Source organism: Leucoraja erinacea, chromosome 28, assembly GCF_028641065.1.
Source record: "Leucoraja erinacea ecotype New England chromosome 28, Leri_hhj_1, whole genome shotgun sequence".
Taxonomy (NCBI): domain Eukaryota; kingdom Metazoa; phylum Chordata; class Chondrichthyes; order Rajiformes; family Rajidae; genus Leucoraja; species Leucoraja erinaceus.
This window is the reverse complement of record NC_073404.1, coordinates 31,311,500-31,337,906: the sequence shown is the minus strand read 5'-3', so window position 1 is coordinate 31,337,906 and position 26,407 is coordinate 31,311,500. Positions and strand designations below refer to the sequence as shown.

Sequence of the window (26,407 nt, the reverse complement as noted above, 5' to 3'; positions counted from 1 at the left end):
CTTTCTCCTGTTCATTATAATGGAGATCCTGCATTTGTCTGTGGGCAGTTTTCCCATCCAGAGAGCCTGCAAATTCATGCTGCCCTGTTGAACTTTGAAGAATCCATTTTGCTTGCACATGTGTGCAAAAAATCTCTAGTGCACCATGAAAGGTCAGTGGCTGAGTGCTCGTGATCCAACCCGATAGTGTATCTTGACCACGTATGTCAGGTAATAGGACAGAAAACTTTTCACAAGCTGTGTGGAAACAGCTGCAATAAATCTCAGGAAATTGAACCCCGTCCAGGGCTCCTTCCATCACCTTAAACCCATTCATTCTGAAACGGTGCAAAGTAGCTGCCCTGTGTCGTGTCTGCAGAATGCATTGCGGTAATTTACCAAGGCTTGTTCATTCATATAAATCTTTGCTTTCCACCAACTGGAATCGTGACCAGCAAGCAAGTAGGTGGACTGTTCTCTCAAATTCTCCTCCAGGCCACTCACCTTCACATTCGGGATCAAAAAGGCAAGGTGCAAGTCCCTTTACTGTGCAGTCTGCAGCTAGAGAAGAAGATAACTGTGCCATTGTCTAATGGAAAACTAGGAGTGGCTGTAAATATTGGCTGGCCTTGTAGCACAGCTGTCTCAAGAATAAATATTTAAGGCATCATTAATGGTCATTCATCAGGCATCAGGTGCAGTTGTTGCATTAACAAATACAGTAAAGTAATCGTGGGATGTACAGCAAGCACTCACTGGGTGCATGGCTTGTCATTTTCCTTATCCGAGGTGTCTTATGCAACTACTCCCCCAGCAAGATTCTGATTTTGGAAATGCGATCCTAGAATTCCTAACCAAATACACAGTTGATCTGTTATCAACTATACATATTTCTAACAAATGTTTGAAGTAATTTATATTATGTTAAAATTAATAATTAATATACTTTTTAATGTTTCAAGAATCTTTTGAATATATATAATTTTGAGCACTAAAATAATTAATTTTCAAAGAATGATATGTAGGATTTTGTATTTTCCTTTTGAAGTCTTTATTTACTTTCCAGATATTTCAACTTTTATGTTGGATTCTTGCATATTTGACAATTTATTTCCCTCCAGGCCTGTTACCAGCCATTATTATTTGATTATATTGTCTATATTGCAGTTGCAATATGTTGCAATTTGAATAAATCTCTCGTATCTTTAGGAGCCATGTAAAAACATCTCTCATTCATATTGTTTAGCTTAGTTTTGAGATACAGCCTAGCAACAGGCTCGTTGGCCCACCGAGTCCGTGACGACCAGCGATCCCCAACGCACTTACACAATCCTACACACACTAGTGACAATTTACAATTATACCGAGACAATTAGTCTGAAAACCTGTACGTTTTTGAAGTGTGGGAGGAATCCAGAGATCCCGGAAAAAACCCACGCAGGTCACGGGAAGAACGGTACAGACAGGCACCCCTAGCCAGGATCGAACCTGGGTCTCTGGAGCTGTGCGGCAGCAATTCTACTGCTGCGCCACCGTGTCATGGTAGGAGATACATTGGCCCATTAATTCTACACCAGCTCTTGAAGCAACTCCATCAACACCACTTTACCACCTATTTTCACACAACCTATTCTCTTTCACATGCCCATCGTCCCCTGATATTCCTGCCGCCCAATTCCATGAGAGGCTATTTACAGCATCCATTAACCTACCAACCTGCACATGTCTTAGATTTGGAAAGGAAGTAGAGCGCCCAGAGGTAACCCTTACAGTCGCACAGTGAACGTACAGAATTCCACACCGGCTGCACTGGAGGTCAGGATAGAAGTTGCGTCATTGAGCTGTGAGGCAGTAGAACTACCAGCTGCACCATTGTGTTGCAACATAACAAGACACATAACCACGGGATGGGCATTGTATTCTATAGCAGTCTCTCATCTTGTTTCATGAACATAAATCCACAAAATATCAAGGTATAAGAAGTGAATGACGTCTATGACTTTTCAATAATTAGTAGGCCCACGAATTGCAACAACTTTACTCGCCTCAAGACGAATCACTTTATAGCACTATAGTTGCTGGAACACTAGTTGGATAATATGAAGTGGACACCACTATAATTGCTTGCACTACATTTTTATGTCTTGATTTTTTTGCACCTTGTGCCTTGATTAATTTATTTTCACAATTAGCAATATTTTTATTATTAATCTTGTGCCAATCCAAGCGAGTCATCATTGTCAATTTCAGATGGTAGTGATCTGGGTAAACTATAATGAAACCACAGACTTTGATGGGACATGTTTCAATGGCCTTTTATACTCAATGTGATTTTTCCCTTTCTTTATAATTTGCTTAGGTCCGACTACTTTCGCAACTTTGTAGACTCCTGCCTCCAGAAAATTCCTCAAGACAGACCCACTTCAGAGGAACTTCTGAAAGTCAGTTGGATTCTCTATTGTATTCCAGTTTGCTTAATCTACTTACTTGCATTTACAGCGTTGAGGAATTTAAGCCTGACCTATCATGTTTCTTAAGAGAAGAAGTGCATACTAGAAAAAATAATTGGATTCATACATTTTTTAAGTCTTGTCAAGATTAATTGCTTTATAGCATGAATCTATTGTGTGCATGTATTCTGCAAACACATTACATTATGATGCACACTGACTGAGGATACTCTATCTGTGTTAGGATAGTGTAACAGTAACATCGCCTTTTATTATCTGCTCACCTTTGAAAATATTTATTGGTACTTCATTGAATGTTACCGATGTACAATAGCTCATTGGGAAGAGTTCTTGGCAGGCCTAGATATAGTGTCTGAAAAAAAAAAATTGCGGAATAGGACCATTTTTTTGATGTTTGTAATCTGCAGTAAAGAAGGGTCTCTGCCCGAAACATCACCTATCCATGTTCTCCAAAGATGCTGCCTGACCAACTGAGTTACTCCCCCACTTTGGCCTTATCCGTTTTTGCCTTTTGTTACATTTGTATAGCATAAGCGATGTTATATTATCTTTAAGGGCCAGTAGCCCTGGTACACTGAGACACATCTGCAGCAAAGTTGTCTTGAACACAATTCCACAAAGAACACCCTGTGCCCATTCTAAATGTACCTAAACTTGCATTTAACTGTGATCTCCCAATACTTAATGAAATAGCTGAGCTGGAGAATAAGCATATTTCACATCGCTGCCATAAATAAACAGAACATTGGTTAATTATAGGCCATGAAATAGTTACTGAAACTTCAATGTCTATGCAGATCCTAACAAGATAAAGTAATCCTCTTAAGTCAGTGCAATGTAAAAAACTAGAACGAGAGCAGTGCTGAACTACTATCTACCTCATTGGTGACCCCTCAGACTGTATCTATACACTGTAAATGGCTTGATTATAATTATATATTGTCTTTCTGCTGACTGGTTAGCGAGCGACAAAAGCTTTTCACTGTACAACGGTACACGTGACAATAAACTAAACGGAAACTAAACAGATAAATTGTTCTTGAGGAGATCCTTGATGTTGTTTGATTCACCAGGTATTTTTAAGAATAAATAAGAAACCTGTTTAATTGCCATTTGGGGCATGTTTTAGATTATGAACAATGGCATCTCAATTAAGGTCACAGAATATTGTGACATATAATTGTGATAGCAAATACATTTAATCTTCTATCAGGACCATCAGATATTTCCTAGCTCCATTAACTGTTTGTGTAGATTTAGTTACCTCCACACTTGTTTGTGGCAAAGCTTTTTTAAACAGTTTCTGTCATCCCCGTGCTTCCATTGAGCATTTATTCTTAAATGTTTTGTTTTATACGTTTTCAGTGTTTATTCACATATTTTCTGAGGGGGATAGAGTAGGTTGTGGAACAATGCTGATAAAAGTTGTACACTGGGAATATGTCAGTGACCAGAATAAATATGAAAGATCAGTTGCGAAAATCCAGAATAAATGTGGCACTGCAGAACATGACAGGTCATCAAGATAAGTTTCTCTCTGAGTAAATGGATTGAGATTTCATTGTTGAACTAAGTGCTTGGAGGAATAAATCAAACAATTGAAAAAAGATGAAAATTATAACAAATTTACTGATTTATCATTCTCAGTTTGAATTGCAGCTGATTATATTTTTTCAGTCTTTTGTTTGTGTGGTAGTTTTGTGTTGGGAAAATGAATGTCCTCTTTATAATGGTGAAAGCTGAGTGAAGATTGCCACACTTAGATTACTGGAGGATATTAATAATTTGTTTCTTTAAATTTTTAATCTGGCCTGAAATGTTAACAGATTCATTCCAGTTTTCAATTCCTCATCCACGTTCAATTTTTATTATTGCCTTTTAAAATACTAGCTTCTCGCATTTCATTCTGTTCAAGATTAACAAGCAGAATTTACTTAAGGTGCTATGTTTCATTTGTAAGTTGTACTTTGAATAAATTAATTTCACCTGAAAATTAAAGTTTGAAATTTGGCCAGGGAATAGTATTTCTTATAAGGTGCCTCCAGGTGATTCTTTGCTAGCTTTTGGCACCTTGCTGGGAAAAACCAAGGCAGATATTTTGTTTGAAGTCGACCTTAATTGTGCAGGTTCTTGGATCCCAGGCCTGGCACCACCCTTGTGAAAATCTGTTGATGGATGAGCGTAGGACTGGACTGTGATCAGCCGAGACATCCATCTGGGCAGTTCCTCTGTAACAGCTCTAGCACTGCCCCTCTTAGACATTGCCAGGCACACAGTTTGAACAAGACACTTATTATTGATATACAATTTTAAGAGAACTCTGGTATCTATTGCAGGCCATGCCAATTGAACATTTCCTGTTTAGTTACGTGGCCATTGGCCATTTTACTGAGCCATGAAACTAAGAGGAGAATATATACCTTGGCGAGTGTTTGCCCTGCTGTATTGTGCAATTAAAGATAGACACAAAATGATGGAGTAATTCAGCGGGCCAGGCAACGTCTCTGGATAGAAGGAATGGGTGACGTTTCGGTTTTAGACCCTTCTATAGGGTCTTAATCAGTCTGAAGAAGGGTCTCGACCCGAAACGTCACCCATTCCTTCTCTCCAGAGATGTTGCCTGTCCCGCTGAGTTACTCCAACATTTTGAGTCTATCTTTGATGTAAACCGGCATCTGCAGTTCCTTCCTGCACATGTGTTGTGCAAATGATATATTTTCCAGCAAAAATCACTATTTATAGTAATTAATTAAATAAATGCTGCGGGCATGTATTCTTGGCTGCATACTTGGCTGCAACCATTTTGTGATTAATGAAAACATAACTATAACTTCCTTGAAAGTGGACACAAAGTGCTGGAGTAAGTCAATGGGTCAGGCAGGCAGCATCTCGGAGAACATGGATAGGCGATGTTTCGGGTCAGGACCCTTCTTCAGACTAATTGTCGTGGGGAGAGAAATCTGGAAAAGCGGTGAAGGTGGGATAAAGTTCGGCAAGTGAGAGGTGGATATAGGTGAGGGATAGGGGGGAGTTGAAGTGGCAGATGGCCAGAGATGAAAAGACAAAAAGTGTGAGAGAAGGAGATAATGTTAGAGGTAAAATGAAATGGGAAGCCAGAGAAAGAATATTGGTGGAAGGGGAAGAGAGAAATGGGCTTACACAGAGGGGGCAAGAGAGAGACGGAGGATAGTAAGCAGAGTATTTGTTGGTTAGTTACCAAAACTTTGTGAATTCAATGCTGATACCATGAGGTGGCTAACTACCTAAATAGATTATTACAAGGAGACACAATGGTGTAGGGGTAGAGTTGCTTCCTTACAGCTCCAGGGACCTGAGTTTGATCCTGACTAAGGGTGCAGTCTGTACAGAGTTTGTGCGTTCTTCCTGTGACCTCATGGGTTTTCTCCGGGTGCTCCAGTTTCCTTCCACGTTCCAAAGACGTGCAGAGTTTTAGGTTAATTGGCTTCTGTAAATTGCCCCTTGTGTGCAGGGTGCGAAAATGGAATAACATAGAACCGGTGTAAGTGATTGTTGATCGGCGTAGACAAGTTGGGCTGAAGGGCCTGTTTCCATGCTGTACTTCATATTATAGTGCTGTTCCTCTAGTTTGCCTGTAGCCTTAATCTGGTGATGGAGGAGGCCCAGGACAAAACTATCTGTATGGGAAGTTCTCCTAATTTCAAGGTATGACTTCCTTGGTTGAGAATTTAATTGTTGGCAAATAGGGGAATGATATTTTCCACCCAAGCTTTTTATTGGCAAGAAGTTAAATACTACCAGTTTCAGTTACATTGATAAAATTAACTAATTTCACAGATTTTTTTCTAACTGGGAAAAAAGTTGTTGTCCACACAGGTAGCGGCCACCACATAGTTAAGTGAGATTCTTACAGAGGTGCTGTTGAGCCAACCACTGAGAGTTTCAAAGTAAGACAGTTGTACCAATCAAAAAGCAAGTCTGATGTGAAAGGGAGCTGAATCTTGCATAAGGCTGAAATAAATGTTCAACAATTCTAGCATGAAGCTATTAAAGATCTTTATTGGGAGGCAGTCCCCCAATAACGTACATATGCATGTTTCTAGTTTATATTGTCAGACTGTTCATTTGTTTGTATTTCTTTTGCTTTAAATGTGAATACATGGTTCATGTAAAAAAAAGCTGCATTTATGTTTGGAAAGATTACCAAATAAGAGAACTGTATTCTATCTTCATTTATCTCATCTGTTCAATTTTCAGCATGCTTTCGTTGTCAGGGAACGCCCTGAAACAGTGTTAATAGATTTGATTCAGAGGACGAAGGATGCCGTCAGAGAGCTTGATAACCTCCAGTATAGAAAGATGAAGAAAATCCTTTTCCAGGAAGTGCACAATGGGCCTGCAGTGGAGGCTCAAGAGGAGGAAGAGGTGAGAGGGTTGGAGGTGAAATTAAATGCCGGAAAATATTCTTTTTTTTTAGACGCTGAAAAATATCCAATTTAAAAAAAAAACTTTTACATGAAGCTAAGTTATTTATTAATTTAATTGGTTTTGGCTTTGGAGCATTTTTTTGCTCTACTAATGTTACATATACAGCCATATTATAATATTAATCTGAATATTCTTAATTGTATTAAATCAATTCAAGGTTGTGAAATTGTATTTTGGATTTTGTTAAAAAGCTTCACGTGTATGAACGAGTATCAGAATTTCCTAGTAAACATTAACACTTGTAGTTTAATTATTTTTTTTAATCAATCTGGTTTTCTGGTGAAACCTAAAGACAAAATGTGGCATTGTTCTAATGTTCTTGTGTTTTATTTGAAAGGAACCTGAGCACAGTGTTGGTAGAACGGGCACTGTTAACAGCGTGGGCAGTAATCAATCCATACCGAGCATGTCTATCAGTGCTAGCAGCCAAAGCAGCAGTGTCAATAGTCTTCCCGATGCCTCTGACGACAACAGTGAGATTGCCATGATGCAGGAGGGAGACCATACTGTTATGTCAAACAGCTCTGTCATCCACCTGAAGCCAGTAAGTCTTCCTCTGCTTTCCTCAATGCATTTCCAAACGTGAAATTTGTGTCGGGTTTAGTGGACGCACAAAATCCTTAGTTTTATTGAATTGTGCCTGTTTGGATATCTCTAGGATGGTCTAGCGTATTGAACACAAAGCATTGAAAACAAAGATAGACACAAAAAGCTGGAGTAACTCAGCGGGTCAGACAGCATCTTTGGTGAAAAGTAATAGGTGACGTTTCGTGTTGAGATCCTTCTTCAGACTGAGAGTCAGGCGCTCATTCTGAAGAAGGGTCTCGAGCCTGCCTCCCAGTCTGAAGAAGGGTCTCAACCCGAACTTTGCCTATTCCTATTCTCTGGGGATGTTCTCCAGAGATTAAAGCTAGCAAAGACCGATCATAGATAGTCCGAGGGTTACCAAAGATATAGATAGTAGTTCAGCACTGCTCTCTGGTTGTGGTAGGATGATTCAGTTGCTTGATAACAGCTGGGAAGAAACTGGAGTGGCCAGGGTGCGACTCATTCTTGATGATGTTACTGGCCCTGCCGAGGCAGTGTGAGATATAAATGGAGTCAATAGAAGGAAGGTTGGTTTGTTTGATGGTCTGGGCAGCTTCCACAATTCCCTGCATTGGCGGTGAACATTTGTGGCCTTTGTGTGGCTGGTGTGGTTGATTTTCTCATCAATACAGACCCCCCCCCCCCCCAGGATGTTGATTCTGGGGGACGTGGTGATGGGAATGAGGTTGATTGTCAGGCATAGTAGTTAGACTCTCCAATGGTGGAGATGGTGATTGCCTGGAACGTTGTGACATTAATGTGACTTAACATTTATCAGTCTATTCCAGCTGTATCGACGTGGTCTGCTTCATAGCTGAAGAGTTGCAAATGGGATTTAACATTGCGCAAACTTCAGGATCTCCAGTTGTTTATTTCTCTTCACTAGTTCATAATTGATAGGAGAAGAATTAGGCCATTCAGCCCATCGCCTACACCATTCAATAATGGCTGATTTTTCTCTCCCACCTAAACTTGTACCCCTGCTTTCTCACCATAAACCCTGACGTTCTTTGCTTTTGAATTTGCATTCCATATCTCTGCGATGTCCCATTTTATTCAGAATGATTTTCAAAACAAATCCTCCTTTTTGCCCTGTCCTCTGATTGTAATCACGCCTTTCCCCTTATAACCTGAATCACCTTTGTGTGCTGCTGTGCGTGACACTGATTCCTAATGTGCAGAATATTTCTAATTATGTAATTCTTGTACACCGCAGTGGGTGTGTTTACAGTGTATATCCCATGTGCATCTTAGGGGCAGTCTGTCACTCTGATACGCATGGTTACACAAAAAAGCTGGAGAAACTCAGCGGGTGCAGCAGCATCTATGGAGTGAAGGAAATAGGCAACGTTTCGGGCCGAAACCCTTCTTCAGACGGCCCGAAACGTTGCCTATTTCCTTCGCTCCATAGATGCTGCTGCACCCGCTGAGTTTCTCCAGCTTTTTTGTGTAACCTTCGATTCTCCAGCATCTGCAGTTCCCTCTTAAACTCTGATACGCATGCTCCACTTGCAACTACACATTGGGGCTTGTCAGTACAATCTCTTCCTTTCTCCCACATCTTTATCGAGTTTCTCTTTACAAGCAATTCAGTGTTGTTAATCTCAACTCCTCTTCAGTAGCAAGTTCCATATTCTAACCTCCTACTAAAGAATTTAACCCTGAACAGGGTTTATTAGCTGCAATGTTGTTATAATCAACATTTGAATTCCTCCATTGTGTCCTACCTTGCATCTATAGACCTTTTACAACCTTCTCATACCCATTGCAGATTCCAGATGTAATGCCTCTTCTGCTCTTTCCAAGTCCAGTGCAATTTCTGTCACAATGCCTCAATCTTTCTGTTTCTCTTTATCTTTAAGAGCCTTCACAAATGCTATCTAATCAGCCATATTTCTTTGAGGAACCATGTCTGTGAGCTGGGACTACTCACTAATTTATCTACATTCCACTGATGGTGCTCCATCTAGTGGCTACTTTGAAAGCTGACTCGGATTGCCACTGCCACCATTAGATTTATTAGATAGACACAAAGTGCTGGAGTAACTCAGCAGGACAGGCAGCATCGTTGGATAGATGGAATGGGTGACATTTTGGGTCGAGGCCCTTCATCAGACTGAAGGGGAGAGGGAGACAGAGATAAGGAACAGTGAAGTGTGAAAATGGTTCTTCTATCCAGAGATGCTGCCTGTCCTGCTGAGTTACTCCAGCATTTTGTGTCTATCTTTGGTGAAGACCAGCTTCGGCAGTTCCTTCCTACACACTAGATTTATTGGAGTCATATTTTTTTAATCAGTTCACTGTCCAATTTGATTGACAAAAAAAGTCATAAGGTTTATGCAATCAGTATTTTTTTTTAACGAAGACATCAGGAAATGCCAGTTTATTAGTGATTATATTTACCCAAATCTCATAGCATTTGGATGTAGTTTAAGAAATATTTTAGGCACAGTGGAACATGTACAGAAGATCAAGGTGTTCGCTAGCAGGAGTATTATTTTGGAGCAAAAATCTTGTTTCGCTGTGACCGACACTCGCATAGCACAGTTAAACGATGACTTCCATCTAAGATGAATTTACAGGCATTTCCAATTTTTTAAGTGAAAATTTCTGTTTAAATTCTGTTGAAAGTATGATTGGTTTTTAAAAAGTTATGGCGATGCTGATAATTTAGAGGCATCTTTCAAAATTGATAAATATTTGGATCACTGTACTCAATACAAATTATTAGTGGTAATGAGTCGAATGAGATCCCATTACTGCTGTGTTTTTAATATTTCCCATTCACATATTGAAGCATGTTTTCTAGTTTATTAAAAGCTAAGGAATGCAGCTTTTGTGTGTACATTATACACAAGAACTGGTGTCAGGGCTTATGTGGAGAATGCAGGAGAATGGGGCTGAGAGGGAAAGATAGATCAGTCATGATTGAATGGCGGAGTAGACTCGATGGGCTGAATGGCCTAATACAGCTCCTATCACATATGAAGAGTTGGCAGAGAGTCGATGAGTAGAGTGGCCTCCTGTGACTACTGTGACTACCTTTATTTTCTTCATCTGTTTGATTGGTACATATACCTGGCAAGTTAAAATTGCAGAGCATTTTGGCTTCCTACACTCCCAATGCAGCTAAAATGACAGCTAAAGTTTATTACGACAGCATTGGACACATATCAGCATCGGTTGCTGATTGAAGTGGTAAATTATTATTTTTGATAAAGATTTATTTGTTCCACCAAATTCCTGTAGGGTAACCCTTGTGAAAATTATTTTCAGAAGGGTTACCCTAGATTTATTTGTTCCACCAAATTCCTGTAGGGTAACCCTTCTGAAAATAATTTTCACATTCCATATTACAGGAAAATTCTATGAGTACCGTACATGTGAACATTGTATATCTGGCACATTATTTCCATGACCTACATATGGATAAGCTTGTTTTGTGCTGCTTGACCCGTTGTTCAGCAAGGGCAACAGTTTAGGAGCAAGGATGTACCTATAATGTTAATGTTTGGAGGCTTTTGGAAAAGCACCTGGTTCATCATCAAGTTTTGCACTTATTTGAACGTCATTTTTTCCTTTCTACTTGTCAGGATCATGATCACTATGGCGAAGAGGTTGAGCACAGACCAAGGTGCTCAGAACCACAATCGCCACCTCCAGTCTCCCGACATAAATCACATTACCGGAATCGAGAACATTTTGCCACAATACGCACAGCTTCCTTGGTGAGTACTATGGTTTGTTTGATCGCCAGCCGTGGCATTTATAAAGTCTAGGACCAGAGGTCACAACCTCAGAGTAAAAGGACGCACCTTTTGAAAGGAGATGGTAGGTACTAAGCATGCAGGTACAGCAGGCAGTGAAGAAAGCCAATTTGCCTTTATAACAAGAGTTGTACAGGGCCCTAGTGAGACCACACCTGGAGTATTGTGTACAGTTTTGGTCCCCCTAATTAGAGGAAGGACATTCGTGCTATTGAGGGAGTGCAGCGTAGGTTTACAAGGTTAATTCCCGGGATGGTGGGACTGTCATATACTGAGAGAATGGAGTGGCTGGGCCTGTATACGCTGGAATTTAGAAGGATGAGAGGGAGTCTTATTGAAACATATAAGATTTTTAAGGGTTTGGACACGCTAGAGGCAGGAAGCATGTTCCCGATTTTGGGGGAGTCCAGAACCAGGGGCCACAGTTTAAGAATAAGGGGTAAGCCATTTTACGGAGACGAGGAAACACTTTCTCACAGAGAGTTGTGAGTCTGTGGAATTCTCTGCCTCAGAGGGCGGTGGAGGCCGGTTCTCTGGATACTTTCAAGAGAGAGCTAGATAGGGCTCTTAAAGATAGCGGAGTCAGGGAATATGGGGAGAAGGCAGGAACGGGGTACTGATTGGGGATGATCAGCCATGATCACATTGAATGGCAGTGCTGGCTCGAAGGGCCTAATGGCCTACCCCTGCACCTATTGTCTATTGAGATGAGGAGGAAAAGATATTGGTGAAATTGGAATTCATTGCCACAGATGTCTATGGGTTCCAAGTCAGTGGGTATTTTTAAATGGAGCATGATAGATTCTTGATTAGTAAGGAAGTCAAAGGCTATGGGGCGAAGGCAGGAGAATGGGGTTGTGAGGGAAAAATAGATCAGCCGTGATCGAATGGCAGAGCAGACTCGATGGGCCGAATGGCCTAATTCTGCTCTTATGCTTTCCCCAATGAAAAACACTAATCTAGTTGACTTTTGATTAACACGGTAAATTGGGGAGGGAGAGGGTTGAGTGCGATGGGGTTGGTATTAATTTCTGTTTCCTGCAAGTACCTCAGAGATGAATGTAGTAATTATGCAAATTATTTGCCCAAGTGAGAAATCACAACATTGGAGGCAGCTCTGCGAAGTGATTGTGAAGGCAGAGGTGAAGCTGAGAGATAGAGGGAATGTACTGGTATTCTAGTTTGTTTCCCGTACTTTGTTATGGTCATTTGGGAAATTCCTTCCTGGGCAGACGTAGATCCCTGGTAACATTCCCATGCATTTCCCATGCATCCCTGGTAACATTCCCATGCATTTCCCATGCATCCCTGGTAACATTCCCATGCATTTCCCATGCATCTGGCCACATAATGGATTGGGAAACTCCAAAACCTCGCTCCGCAGCACCACCTAGTGAAGGGAATTTGAGTTGATATCTATTGGAAAAACAGTAAACCCTCGCTCGAACAGACCACACGCCAGCAGATGGTTATTGCCGATTATCCGCTACCACAGAATAAGGGGGTACAATATGTACAGTACTATTGGAAAAACAACCAATGAACATACACTACACAATAATCACTCTATCCAGGCCTTTCATTATTCAGTAAGTGTCATTGAGGTTGCCCCATATCCTAAACTCCAGGGCATTGAGTGCAATGCGTGCATGTTTGCTGATGATGTTAGGCTGGGTGGCAGTGAAGATGGAGGGGAAGACACAGGGTGGCTTTGCTGGGAGGGTGAAGGAGCAAAGTCATGGCAGATTGGAAAATAACCCTGAACAATGCGAGGTCACCCATTTTGTGGAAAATCTCCAAAGCTGGGTCTGAAATGGTTGCAGACTAAAAACTGTTGGCCTGAATATTCTTGCATACAAATGACTGAAAGTTAATATGCATGTTCAGCAATCAATTGATATGCTTGCCTTTATTGCAAGAGATATGTATACAGGAGTTGAATCATTTTGCTCAATTATATAAGAGTCCTGGAGAGGCTGCATCAGGAATATTGTGCGTAGGTGTGGTCTCACGACCCAGGGAATGAGGACACCTGCTCTAGTGGGAGTGCAGCAATGATTGACCATTTTGATTTGTGAAATGTCTGGTTTGATCTACAAGGATAGATTAGGCAGACACGGCACTGTGCTCTAGACTTAGGAAGACTAAGAGGTCATCTCATTGACGTGGGATTTGGCAAGGTGGTTGTGAAGTTGTGAAGTTGATGTTTACCCTGGATCACACTGAAATGTCACGGGTCAGATGAGAAGTAGTTTTTTACACATTGTGTAGTGAATGTATAGACCCAAGAGAGCTGTGGAAGGCAGAAGATAGACATAATGCTGGAGTAACTCGATGGACCAGGCAGCATCTCTGGAGAAAAGGAGTAGGTGATGTTTAGGACTGAAGACGTTGTGGAAAGCTGAGATTATTTGATTAGTTTAGGAGTATTAAGGGAGCCTAGGGATATGGATCTAGTGCAGGAAAGTGGTAAAGTTGTGATCTTATTAAATGTGGAGCAGGCAGAGGTGTGAATGCCCTTATGTACTCTCTAAATATGAAACTTATATTTGTTAAATACTGGTTAGAGTTTAGAAGGATGAGGAGGGACCTCAATGAAACTTACCGAATAGGGAAAGGCCTGGATAGAGAGGTTGTTTCCACTAGTGGGAGTCTATGACAAGAGGGCCTCAGAGCAAAAGGACGTACCTTTAGAAGGGAGATGAGGAGGAATGTTTTATGTCAACCGTTGGTGAATCTGTGGAATTCATTGCCACAGACGGCTGGGGAGTCCAGGTTATTGGGTATTTTAAGGCAGAAATTGACAGATTCTTCATTACTAGGAGTGTCAGGAGAATGGGGTTGAGAAAAGAAAGATACATCAGCCATGATTGATTGGTGGAGTAGACTCAATTGGCCGAATGGCCTAATTCTGCTCCTATCAGTTATGAACTTACTGCCATGGACGGGCTTCCTGTTGATAATCTGTAGAGACTCAACCTGATCAACAACTTTCCACCAATAATTTGAACACTACCTTGTACTTTGCAGACTTTTAAGTGAGTATGTTACTTTATAATCTCACGTACAGGTCACACGGCAGATTCAAGAGCATGAACAAGATTCTGAGCTTCGAGAGCAGATGTCTGGTTACAAACGCATGCGGCGCCAACATCAGAAACAGCTGATGGCGCTGGAAAACAAGCTGAAGGCAGAGATGGACGAGCACCGACTACGGCTTGACAAGGAGTTGGAAACACAACGCAACAGTTTTGCTGCAGAGATGGAGAAACTCATTAAGAAACACCTGTGTATTATGGAAAAAGAGGTACTATTTATCAGTCTGTACATTCTTCCAATAGATTGAGGTGTCTCTGCCAACTTAATTACAAAGTAGATTAACTTTTTATTAATTCATGCAATGGGAGGTGGGCTTTCTTTGCCAGCGTTTAATTGCCTTAAACTGACTGCTTGCTAGTCCATGTAAGAGAGTGCTTACAAATAATTTACAACACCGTGTGTTGTGAGTCACTTGAGGATGGACACTTTGCTTCATGAAAGGATCTAAATAGTTTCTTGCAACATTCTGCTGGTCTTCAGCCAACAATACCATTTACATTCTACTGCTGCAAAGATGCGATTGGAATCTTTCTCTTCAGATAATTAGTGCGCACACATCCCTGATTTGTTATTCCAGTGACACAACCATCATTTTAATAATTGGTGAAGGGGCTGAGCATTCAAACCTCAACGGAAGACAAAAGCCCGTTCAGCTTGGGAGAAAGGATGAAAGGGTGGTGCTGAAATTGGAGGAAGGGCCATCACGTACTGAGGGGCTGAAGTACGGTAAAGAGCACACTGACCCAGGGACGAAGTAGACCGCAGAGAGTGGTAGACAGTTCCCGCTGCAGCACAGAGATGCTGCCTGACCCGCTGAGTTGCTCCAGCTTTTTGTGTCTAATCTTCGACACAAACATAATCTTATCAAACCTGATGTGAATAATGTGATGATCTGCGGCAAAATTACTTATAATTGTTTGAAAAGAATGCACTGATGGTTGTGGAACGGAGCTTTCAAGTGGCTTAAAGTGATTCTGCAAATGGTGGAAGAGGCCATAAGGAAATGAGCACGGTGAACTGGAGGCAGTGTAGGTTAGTGATTGTGGGACAAGTCCCACTTACTTACAGTTGGCCCATATCCCCCCCCCCCCCCCCCCCCCCCATACCTTCTCTATCCCTCTACCTGTCCAAGTGCCTTTATATGTCATCACTGTACTTGTCTCTACTGCTTCTAGCAACATTATTATGTCAAAATCTATATTAAACAAAAGTTGCCCCTTGGGTCCTTTTTGTAAATCTTTCTCCTCTCATCTTCAAGCTATGTCCTCTAGTTTTACACTCTCCTATCCTGGGGAAAAGACTCAGATGATTGAACCCAAGCACCTGCACTGCAGTAGAATGGTTGTGGAGAATGGGGAACCGATTATTTGATTGTGAGTGCTACAAAAGCAGGCATTGCTTCAATGTTGGTCTTGTATTCCCAATTATTCTAACAGTTAATTGACAAGAAACTGGTCTTCATAATTGCAGAAACGTTGCATGAAGTGGAAAGTGGAGTAAGGATGGAAGTCATTAGTTTATGACAGTTGTCACTGAACAATCTCTGTCATTATTCTATTTTTACAAAGTTCTGGTTTGAATATCATGCAGCTTAATGGCACGGGTTCCAAAACTAGAGGGTGGGTGCATTTCTGGTTGGCTTTAACTTTACCACCATGAACTCTTGCTAGTGGAGAAATAATCTACAGGCCTCCTCCACCAGTAATGCAGAGAAGGTCATTTCAATTCCACCAGGGCAGCTGCAAAATGTTAAATATAGGAATAACATGTTAGTGTCACTTACTAGTGTTTATGAAGCTATTAGATTGTCGTAATAATCCTTGTTCAGTCTTGACCTTCACTGAAGGAAATCTCCATCCTTAGCAGGCATGCTTCCGACTGCCCACAGCAATGGACCAGCTTTATACTGGAATAAATCAAAGTACTTTATGAAAACAATAATATCAACAACACACCTTTCATTCTAAACGCAGGTGAACGGAAAAGCAAATAGTTTTGATGCAGCTTAGAGACTGAGTTACTTGTGGAGGAGAATTACTGACCTAACTTCTCAAATCCTTTGTACAATCTATATCAAGGCTCATGAAATATTCCCCACTTCCCATTCCAAATCATGAAGCCATCCAGACCAAGTCAGCCTGCTTAACTGGCACCCTGCCCTTCACAAAATGCTGGAGTAACAGCGGGACAGGCAGCATCTCTGGATAGATGCTATCCCTAAACCCTAAACGTCACCCATTCCTTCTCTCCAGAGATGCTGCCTGTCCCGCTGAGTGACTCCAGCGTGTTGTGTCTATCTTAAGTGCAAACCAGCATCTGCAGTTCCTTCCTACACACTCTGTCCTTCACCCTGCATCATCTACAAAATGCTCTGCAGCACCTCATCAAGGCTTCTTTGACAGCTGCTCTGAATCCGACGATCTCTTGCACTCAATGGCAGTCAAAGATGCTAGACATCAAGTTGCCCTCAAAGTTGCCCATTGTTGATACAGAAATAGCACTGTTGACACAGATAAACAATGTCGCACTACTGAGTTTAATTTCATAAGTGATAGGAGCAGAATTAGGCTATTCGGCCCATCAAGTCTACTTCGCCATTCAATCATTGGCTGATCTATCTTTCCCTCTCAACCCCATTCTGCTGCCTTCTCATAACCCCTGACATCCGTACTAATCAAGAATCTTTCACTCCGCCTTAAAAATATCCATTGGCTTGGCTTCCACAGCTGTTTGTAGCAATGAATCCCACAAATTCTCCACCCTCTGACAAAAGAAATTCCTCCTCATCTTTCTAAAGGTACGTCCTTTGATATTGAGGCTATGGCTTCTGGTCCTAGACTCTCCCACTAGTGGACACATCCTCTCCACATCCACTCTAGCCAGGCCTTTCACTATTTGGTAAGTTTCAATGTCTCCTCTAATTAAATACTAGTACCCTGCACACCACCACACACGGGCCATTTCTGCACAGGTTAAAGTGGTTTAAGATGACTCGCTGCCGCCATATCAAGGTGGCCAATACATGCTGCTTCTCCAGTGATGTTCATTGTAAAACATTTGTTCATCTCAAATATTTTAATTTATGTTGTTAGACCAAAGCAGTTTCTACTGAAGAAAAGAAATTTCAACAGCACATACAGGCACAGCAGAAGAAGGAACTGAGCAGTTTCCTGGAATCGCAAAAAAGAGAATATAAACTACGTAAAGAACAACTAAAAGAGGTAAAAGTCGATACTTTATTTCCCAAATGATGAATGCTTAGTTATTTGTTGAATCCCTTTTGTGAAAAGTCCTTTGGGGGTCTTAATTACAGTATGAGCCTGTTCTCAAAGCATTCTACAGTACTTAATCGCTAGTATATAAATAATATTTTGTAGCATAGCTACATTAAGACTTATGATTGGTGAAAACCTTGATTAGATTAGTTGTCTCTGTGATATCTCTAACATCTGTTTACCAGTTAATGTCTGACATTGAGAGGCTGAACAGTTTGGTTCTGTAATCTTTGGAATATTGCAGAAGGGGGGGGGAGTGATCTTATTTAAAATTCAGAGATTCAATAAGGGGGCATGACAGAGTAGATATTGAGCTATTTTCTCTTGTGGGAGAATCTTGAATGATTTTTAAGCTAAGGCATTTAAAACTCGGGTGCATGGACATTTTTCACAGAGGATAATACATTTCTGGACTTCTCTGCCCCAAAGAGTTGTAAAGGCTTTGCTCATTAGAAGTATTTAGGCTTTAGAGATACAGTGTGGAAACACGTCTTTCAGCCCATCAATTTGGGGCCGACCACAGATCACCCCTTACACTAGCATTATCCCACACATCAGGGACAATTTACACAGGCTGGGATTGATCAGCTGTCCTCGCATTGAATGGCAGACCATGCTGAGAGAAAGGAGCGGCTGGGCTTGTATACTCTGGAGTTTAGAAGGATGAGAGGGAATCTTATTGAAACATATAAGATTATTAAGGGCTTGAACACGCTAGAGGCAGGAAACGTGTTCCCGATGTTGGGGGAGTCCAGAAGCAGGGGCCACAGTTTACGAATAAGGGGTATGCCATTTAGAATGGAGATGAGGAAACACTTTTTCACACAGAGAGTTGTGAGTCTGGAATTCTCTGCCTCAAAGGGCGGAGGAGGCCGGTTTTCTGGGATACTTTCAAGAGAGAGCTAGATGGGGCTCTTAAGGAAAGCGGAGTCAGGGGATATAGGGAGAAGGCAAGAACGGGGTACTGATTGGGGATGATCAGTCATGATCACATTGAATGGCGGTGCTGGCTCGAAGGGCCGAATGGCCTACTCCTGCGTCTATTGTTTATTGACTAGTGTTGAGAAGACGGCTGGCCTACTCTTCTTCTGAAGGGTGAAAGTTCAAACATTTACACAGCAATTTCCCGTGAGAATATTACATGAAATATTTTTTATATTTGATAGGAATTGAGTGAAAATCAGAGTACTCCAAAGAAGGAAAAACAAGAATGGTTGTCCAAGCAGAAGGAAAACTTCCAGCATTTTCAGGCTGAAGAGGAGGCTAACCTGCTGCGGCGGCAACGGCAGTACCTCGAGCTGGAATGTCGTCGCTTCAAACGGCGAATGTTGCTCTCACGCCACAACCTGGAGCAGGATCTAGTGCGAGAGGTAAGTGGTGAAATTAACTGGTTATGACCCTGAGTACTACATTTAACCACAATGGAATAGAAAGGAGCTGCAGATACCAAAGATAGACACAAAATGGTGGGTCAGGCAGCACAGGGCTCGAAATTAATGGTTGCCTGGGTGCCAATGGCCACCTAAAGTCCTGCCGGGCAACCTAAAATCCGTGCCATTTTGCCACCTGCTGTTCAACTCTGAGCTGGCCCCCCTCTCCATCTCTCTCTGTCACTCTCCGTCTCCGCCCGCCAGCCGTGTCCGGGCCGCCGGGCTCCGCTCTATGACCTTTGGCCAGGTCTCGGGTCTAGCTCTCCGCTCTCCGGCCGCTCCTCATCCGCCGGCACTGCCGGCCGCCTTGCACATTCGCACTGCCACGGCCTGCACATCTTCCCCCTGCAAATGCGCACTGCCACATCTTCCCCCTGCACATTCGCACTGCCACGGCCTGCACATCTTCCCCCTGCACATGCGCACTGCCATGGCCTGCACATCATTGGCCGCCCTGCACATGCGCACTGACAAGGCAACTGGTCGGTGCCGGGCACTTTCTCCCTCCCTTTGCATTGTGGGAGATCTGGCCGCCATTGCTGTCCGGTCGCCGCCTCGCTGCGACCGCTGAAAACCAACGCAGAATCACTCCCTGGAGCTGGAGTAACCACCCTGGAGGTGGTCAAGGGTCCACCAACAAACTCTGAACAATAACAGCCTATTGCACTTTATCTGTTTATTTATTGTGTACATATATGGTCTATCGTTTACAGACACACTGAACTTTTATCTCCAGTTCTGTATTATGTTTACATATTCTGTTGTGCTGCAGCAAGAAAGAATTTCATTGTCCTATCTGGGACACATAACAATAAAATTCTCTTGACTTGATTTGGACTTAAGCAAAAAAGGGTTCTTGGGGAAAAAAGAGCTACCTTACATTTAGTTGTGTCTGGTAGACAAAAACTGTATGTTCTCCCCGTGGCCATGTTGTGTTCCTCCCGCACTTCAAAGACGTCCAGTTTGTAGGTTAAATGGCTTGATATAATTGTAAATTGTCCCTAAGGTGCATAGGACAGTGTTAGTGTGCGGTGATCATGAACGGTGCAGACGGAGGGCCTGTTTCCACGCTGTATCTCTAACATATGGAAATGGTGCTGGTTGGTGTATTCCATAGTACATGGGGGTTTATTGTTGGTGTGCTCTTTATGGCAGGAGCTGAACAAAAAACAAACACACAAGGACCTGGAGCATGCGATGCTGCTGCGCCATCACGAGTCCATGCAGGAGCTGGAGTTCCGGCATCTCAACACCATCCAGCGGATGCGCAGCGAGCTCATCAGGCTGCAGCACCAGACCGAGCTTACCAACCAACTGGAGTACAACAAGCGTCGCGAGCGGGAGCTCCGGCGTAAGCACGGCTTGGAGGTTCGGCAGCAGCCCAAGAGTCTGAAGGTATGGCCCAACATGCAATAGTGTGCTACATTAATTACCTTGCTGCCCTTGGGTACATTCCCTGCATGGTAGAGGGGTGACTGTGAACCGCCCACCCAAGTCAAACTGGAGACACAAGAAACTATGTAGGTGCTGGAATCTTGAGCAAAACACACAAGTGCTGGAGGAACTCGGAAATGGCATAGTGGTGCAGCAGTAGAGTTGCTCCTTTACAGTGTCAGAGACCCAAGTTTGATCCTGACTACGAGTGCTGTCCGTATGGAGTTTGTACCTTCTCCCTGTGACCAAGGGGGTTTCATCCCACACTCCAAAGATGTTCAGGTTTGTCGGTTAATGGGCTTTGGTTAAATTGTAAATTGTCCCTGGTGTGTGTAGGACAGTGCATTTTCTGGCCATGCAGACCAGAGGCCTTGGGTGAGAGGGGACAGATTTAAAAGGAACCTGAGAGGCATTGTTTTCACACGGGGGATGATTAGGTATATGGATTGGGCTGCCAGCAGAGGGAGTTGGGGCAAGTACTGTATATTTAAATATTTGTGCAAGGTACATGACCTTGCACAAACATTTCCCATTTGGCCAGGTACATGAATGGGAAATGTTTAGAGGGATATGGGCCAAATGTGGGCAGGTGGGACTGGTGTAGATGAGATACATTGGTCGGCCTGGGTAAGTCGGGCTGAAGGGCCTGTCCCTGTGCTGCTTGGCCACACGACTCTATAAAGAAAGCAGTAGACAATAGGTGCAGGAGTAGGCCATTCGAGCCAGCACTGCCATTCACAGTGATCATGGTTGATCATCCACATTCAGTACCCCGTTTGTGCCTTCTCCCCATATCCCCTGACTATATAAACCATATAACAATTACAGCACGGAAACAGGCCATCTCGACCCTTCTAGTCCGTGCCGAACACATAATCTCCCCTAGTCCCATATACCTGCGCTCAGACCATAACCCTCCATTCCCTTCCCATCCATATAACTATCCAATTTATTTTTAAATGATAAATGACTCTGCTATCTTTACGAGCCCTATCTAACTGTCTCCAAGCAGTATGCGTTCAAATGTAAAATCTGATAGTTTGGCTCCGTGGAAACTGGGGACGATGCTCTCAGGGCTGAAAAGTTTAAAACAAGTTTGTTTTCTAGTCAAAGGAGCTGCAGATCAAGAAGCAATTCCAGGACACGTGCAAGATCCAGACACGGCAGTACAAGGCGCTCCGCAACCACCTGCTGGAAACTACCCCCAAGAGTGAGCACAAAGCTGTGCTGAAGAGACTCAAGGACGAGCAGACACGCAAGCTGGCCATACTCGCTGAACAGTACGATCACAGTATCAATGAAATGCTGTCCACACAAGCAGTGAGTACAAGCTCCATCACTCTCATCTCTCCTCACCCATCAAACATTGGGGTCAGAGTGAAGATGTTGGATTTTCAGTAAACATCTTTTAAGCATGTACTTAGAATGTCTAAGTTGCTAATTGCTACAATACTAGTGCAAGCAGCTAGTATAGGACAGTGCAGTTGATTGTGGTGAATCCTGCTATCAGCTTTATTGTTAACTGTGTTGACATCCACATGCAATATTCTGCTCTCAACGTACAAAGATGATTTGCCTAATTAACGTTTTCTCACTGAAATACATCGTTCTCTACTATAATCTCATGTCATGCTGAAAGAGTATTCTTGCTGAGGGTAGAGTATTGTGTTTCCAAAGAGGGAGTGCACTCATTCACTTTAATTAGGGAATGTTTACATGGATTTCTATGTTATCTAACTAGATTGTTCAACATACCATAGACTTCGATGTAAATGGCTCCTGCAATGTGTTATGCCCTGAAAGAAAGTTGTATTATCCGTATATAATAGCCACAAAGTGGACTGAAGAGCTGTCCCTATTTCTATCATACAACGTAAACATAAATGCAGATTGAGTTTCCGATAATGCAAAAATTCAAGTTATTGAATGTGATCCTTGCTGTTTTTTAGATATGAGAAACAATACCACAAACGATGATTATCCAAATCATTAATTGTATCTGGGAATGCAGAAGCCAACTGCTTGCTATCAGAGTTGATGAGAGAAACCAATGTTAAATGGATCAATGAGTGGCAAACACTAACTCTGGCAAAGGTGCCCATCACTGCCCACATACACAAAATGAGTTTGTTAAGACCAATTACATTGCTATGCAGGCAGTACAGTGTAGCGTTGTATGCCGTTAGAAGCTCGCTTGAGCCTCCTACAGCAAAGAATAATACTATTAAGGTATAGCAGTGAAGCTGGGTCATAAATAATAAAATTGTATTCAGTTGAATGAATCTCTCCTCAACTAGATAGATGTAACCCATTGAAGAATGGGTGAAGAGTGAAGATGTTGCTCATTGCTTCAGTACTAGTGCAAGCACCACTACTCGAACCTACTGTAACTCGGTGTTAGTCTGCTGCAGCTGTAAAGCAACTTAATATAAAGACAGTACAGTTGATCGTCCTGAATCCTGCCATGAGTTAACGCTGCTGACATTCTACTGCAATATTCCATCCTGAAGGGACAAAGATGATTGTTCCAAATTATTGTTTCCTCTATCTGAAATGCAGCGTTATCTATTGTCATCTCGTGACATGCTGAGAGCACTTGCAGCTGGCTGGCTTTTTGAAAGGTGGCCATCAATGTCCACATACACAAAATTAGTTTGTTAGGACCAAAGAGTTTGTTAAGCAGTCGGTGCAGCTTTGTATGCTGTTAGAAGCCCACTTGAGCCTCCTACAGCAAAGAATAATATTATCAAGTGAAGCTTGTTCATAAATACTGAAATTCCCATCACTTTACTGTATTCCATTGAGTGTTTCATCAGTTCTAGGAGCAGAATAAGGCCATTCAGCCCATCAAGTTTACTCCGACATTCAATCATGGCTGATCTAGCTTTCTCCCTCAACTTCGTTCTCCTGACAAGCGGTAGAGTTGCTTCCTTACAGCGCTTGCAGCACTGGAGACTCGGGTTTGATCCCTACTATGGGTGCTGTCTGTACAGAGTTTGTACGTTCTCCTCGTGACCTCGTGGGTTTTCTCTGAGATCTTTGGTTTCCTCCCACACTCCAAAGACGTACAGGTATGTAGGTTAATTGGGTTGGTGTATGTGTAAATTGTCCCTAGTGTGTGTAGGATAGTGTTAATGTGTGGGGATCACTGGTCGGGGCGGACTCGGTGGGCCGAAGGGCCTGTTTCCGCACTGTATCACTAAACTAAACTACTGAATCATCAGCTACCATTCTGGAGGCTCCATTTTAAAATGTTTGTGCCAAGTGCTCCTTGCGTTGACGTCAGTATCATGTTCTAATGGCAGTGAACAAAGATATTTTTGTCATTGTTACAGCTGTACAATCTGCATCAACATTTGCCAAAGTGGAAAATGCTAATTTCTTATATAAGCAAGAAAGAGGTGGCTGTTGAGTATTTCAAGAGATACTCTGGTATCTGGTTCCTTGTGACCCTGTCCCCGTACTGATTGAGACACATCGGGCCTGGTCCCTGTCTTCCCTTCAATACCATAGGGCCCTATTAACTGTGTCCTCCTTCAACTTGCTGTTGCTCTGTTTCCACAAATTGTTTTCATAAGCGGATGCCATAATAGTTGAAGGAAGAATAGATGAAGTGAAAAGATATATTATGCAAGTGATTGCCCCCTCAGTGTAGGTGTGTGGGGAAATGAATCGAAAAGTTGAAGTTGGTATTTGAGAGATACCATGGGCAATGGGCAACATAGGAGAGGGGAATGGGACTAATGGAACTGCTCTGAGAAGCAGCGAGGTCTCCGGAGCTGTAACCAGACATGAACACGGCTTCATTTGTGGCATCCATTGCACCAGCTTCCAACCAGCAGCTGAGCCAGAGGTTTAGTTTAGAGATGCAGCGTGGAAACAGGCCAATTTGGCCCATCAAGTCCTCGCCGACCAGCGATCCCCAGACAATAACACGCAGTAAGGACAATTTTCAATTTTAACAAGCTAATTAACCTACAAATCTGTACGCCTTTGACGTGTGGGAGGATATCAGAGATCCCCGAAAAAGCCCAGGTCACAGGGAGAATGTACAAACTATGCAGACAGCACCCATAGAAGAGGAGTGAAATTGCTTCAACCTGCAAGGTATTCGTCCAAACATTTCTCATATTGTCTCTATGAAGGTCTCCCTGTGACCATGTGGGTTTTCTCCAGGTGCTCCGGTTTCCTCCCACACTCCAAAGACATGCAGGCTGCAGGTTAATTAGCTTCTGTAAATTATCCCATGTGCAGGGTAGATCTGGTGTACAGGGATCACTGGTCGGCACAGACTCAGTGGGCTGAAGGGCCTGACCCCGTTTCCATGCTGTATCTCTAAACTAAACTATGCTGTGTTTTGTCATTAAGTTGATACTTGGGTGACCTGAAAACATTAACGAACATATGATTTATTCAAACAATTAATATCTGTATTGCAAGTTTTGTGATCATGCTTTGAATTTTTTGCAAGGTCTTTGGTTTACAGTGTTTTTGTAAATGTTGTTTTATAACTTCTATTTTAGTCAGTGATGTTTCCAAGCAGCAGATGGCAGTACAATTTCAAAGTCATCTGGTGTTCCCAGTTATTTTAAATATAGAGGAAATAAGTATTGTGGAGATGAAGGGATTAAATGTGAATATGTTCTATTTCATGGAGTTCTCAGTTTTGGACAATTGATTTGAATTGTATATTTGCTTAATTTGTTGCTTAAATGAGTTTAATGCCAAAACTGAACAGTGGTGATGTTTTAGATAAATTGGTGACATCCTGCATTCGTACTTTCCAATGTTATTTGTTAACAGGTCCTAATTCCAAAATTAATTACTTTTTCCTGTTGTTATTAATAAAATCTATTTACAGTTGCGCCTGGATGAAGCTCAGGAAGCAGAATGTCAGGTGCTGAAAATGCAATTGCAGCAGGAACTCGAGCTGCTTAATGCATACCAGAGTAAAATCAAGATGCAGACTGAGGCCCAGCACGATCGTGAACGCAAGGAGCTGGAGCAGAGAGTCTCACTACGCAGAGCCCTGCTGGAACAAAAGGTACAATGTCATTCTGTCTCTGACTATCTGGGCAACACCACAGCTCCAAAACATGCATTTAATATTTTCAGAAGTGAAATTCATCAAACCAGTTATTTAATCGCCGTCTGTACCTCTCGTTACCCTTTCCATCATCGTCTATATCTCTTGTTTCGCTTTCCCGTGACTTTTGGTCTGAAGAAGAGTCTCAATCCGAAACGTCACCCATTCCTTCTCTCCAGCATTTTGTGTTGGCCCAACTTGCCCACACCAATAAACATGTCCCATCTACACTAGTCCTGCATAGGGTCCATTTTCCTGTAAAACATGTCCATTCCATGTATCTGTCTAAATGTTTCTTAAATGTTGTGATAGTACCTGCCTCAGCTATCTCCTGTGACAAATTGTTCCATACACCCACCCCCTCTGGTTTCTCCCCCCCCCCCGCTCACCTTAATCCTATGTTCTCTGGTTCCTGATTCCGCTACTCTGGGCAAGAGACTCTGTGAGTTTACCCAATGTATTTTGTCACTGCTTTGAAGAGGTTACTAATTTGGAAGAACATTTGGGGAGATGAGTGGTGAGAAGGTGGTGTGTATAGAGTGGTGAGTATAGAAGCTGGGATGTAATGTTAAAATTGTACAAGGCATTGGTGAGACCAAATCTGGAGTATGGTGTACAATTTTGGTCGCCAAATTATAGGAAGGATGTCAACAAAATAGAGAGAGTACAGAGGAGATTTACTAGAATGTTGCCTGGGTTTCAACAACTAAGTTACAGAGATAGGTTGAATAAGTTAGGTCTTTATTCTCTGGAGCGCAGAAGGTTAAGGGGGGACCTGATAGAGGTCTTTAAAATGATGAGAGGGATAGAC

General features: G+C 42.4%; 1 protein-coding gene across 3 annotated transcripts in view; it reads left to right on the top strand.

Annotated features, from left to right (window-relative positions):
• LOC129710879 (serine/threonine-protein kinase TAO1) overlaps positions 1 to 26,407 on the top strand; it is a 102,397-nt gene that overhangs the window by 72,894 nt on the left and 3,096 nt on the right. For all 3 annotated transcript variants that reach the window (XM_055658176.1, XM_055658174.1, XM_055658175.1), the window contains exons 10-19: positions 2,339 to 2,420; positions 6,687 to 6,854; positions 7,255 to 7,461; positions 11,099 to 11,233; positions 14,343 to 14,579; positions 17,464 to 17,592; positions 18,813 to 19,016; positions 20,232 to 20,471; positions 21,618 to 21,830; positions 25,372 to 25,554. In XM_055658176.1, coding sequence (XP_055514151.1) covers positions 2,339 to 2,420; positions 6,687 to 6,854; positions 7,255 to 7,461; positions 11,099 to 11,233; positions 14,343 to 14,579; positions 17,464 to 17,592; positions 18,813 to 19,016; positions 20,232 to 20,471; positions 21,618 to 21,830; positions 25,372 to 25,554 — 1,798 coding nt within the window. The remainder of the gene's footprint in view (positions 1 to 2,338; positions 2,421 to 6,686; positions 6,855 to 7,254; positions 7,462 to 11,098; positions 11,234 to 14,342; positions 14,580 to 17,463; positions 17,593 to 18,812; positions 19,017 to 20,231; positions 20,472 to 21,617; positions 21,831 to 25,371; positions 25,555 to 26,407) is intronic.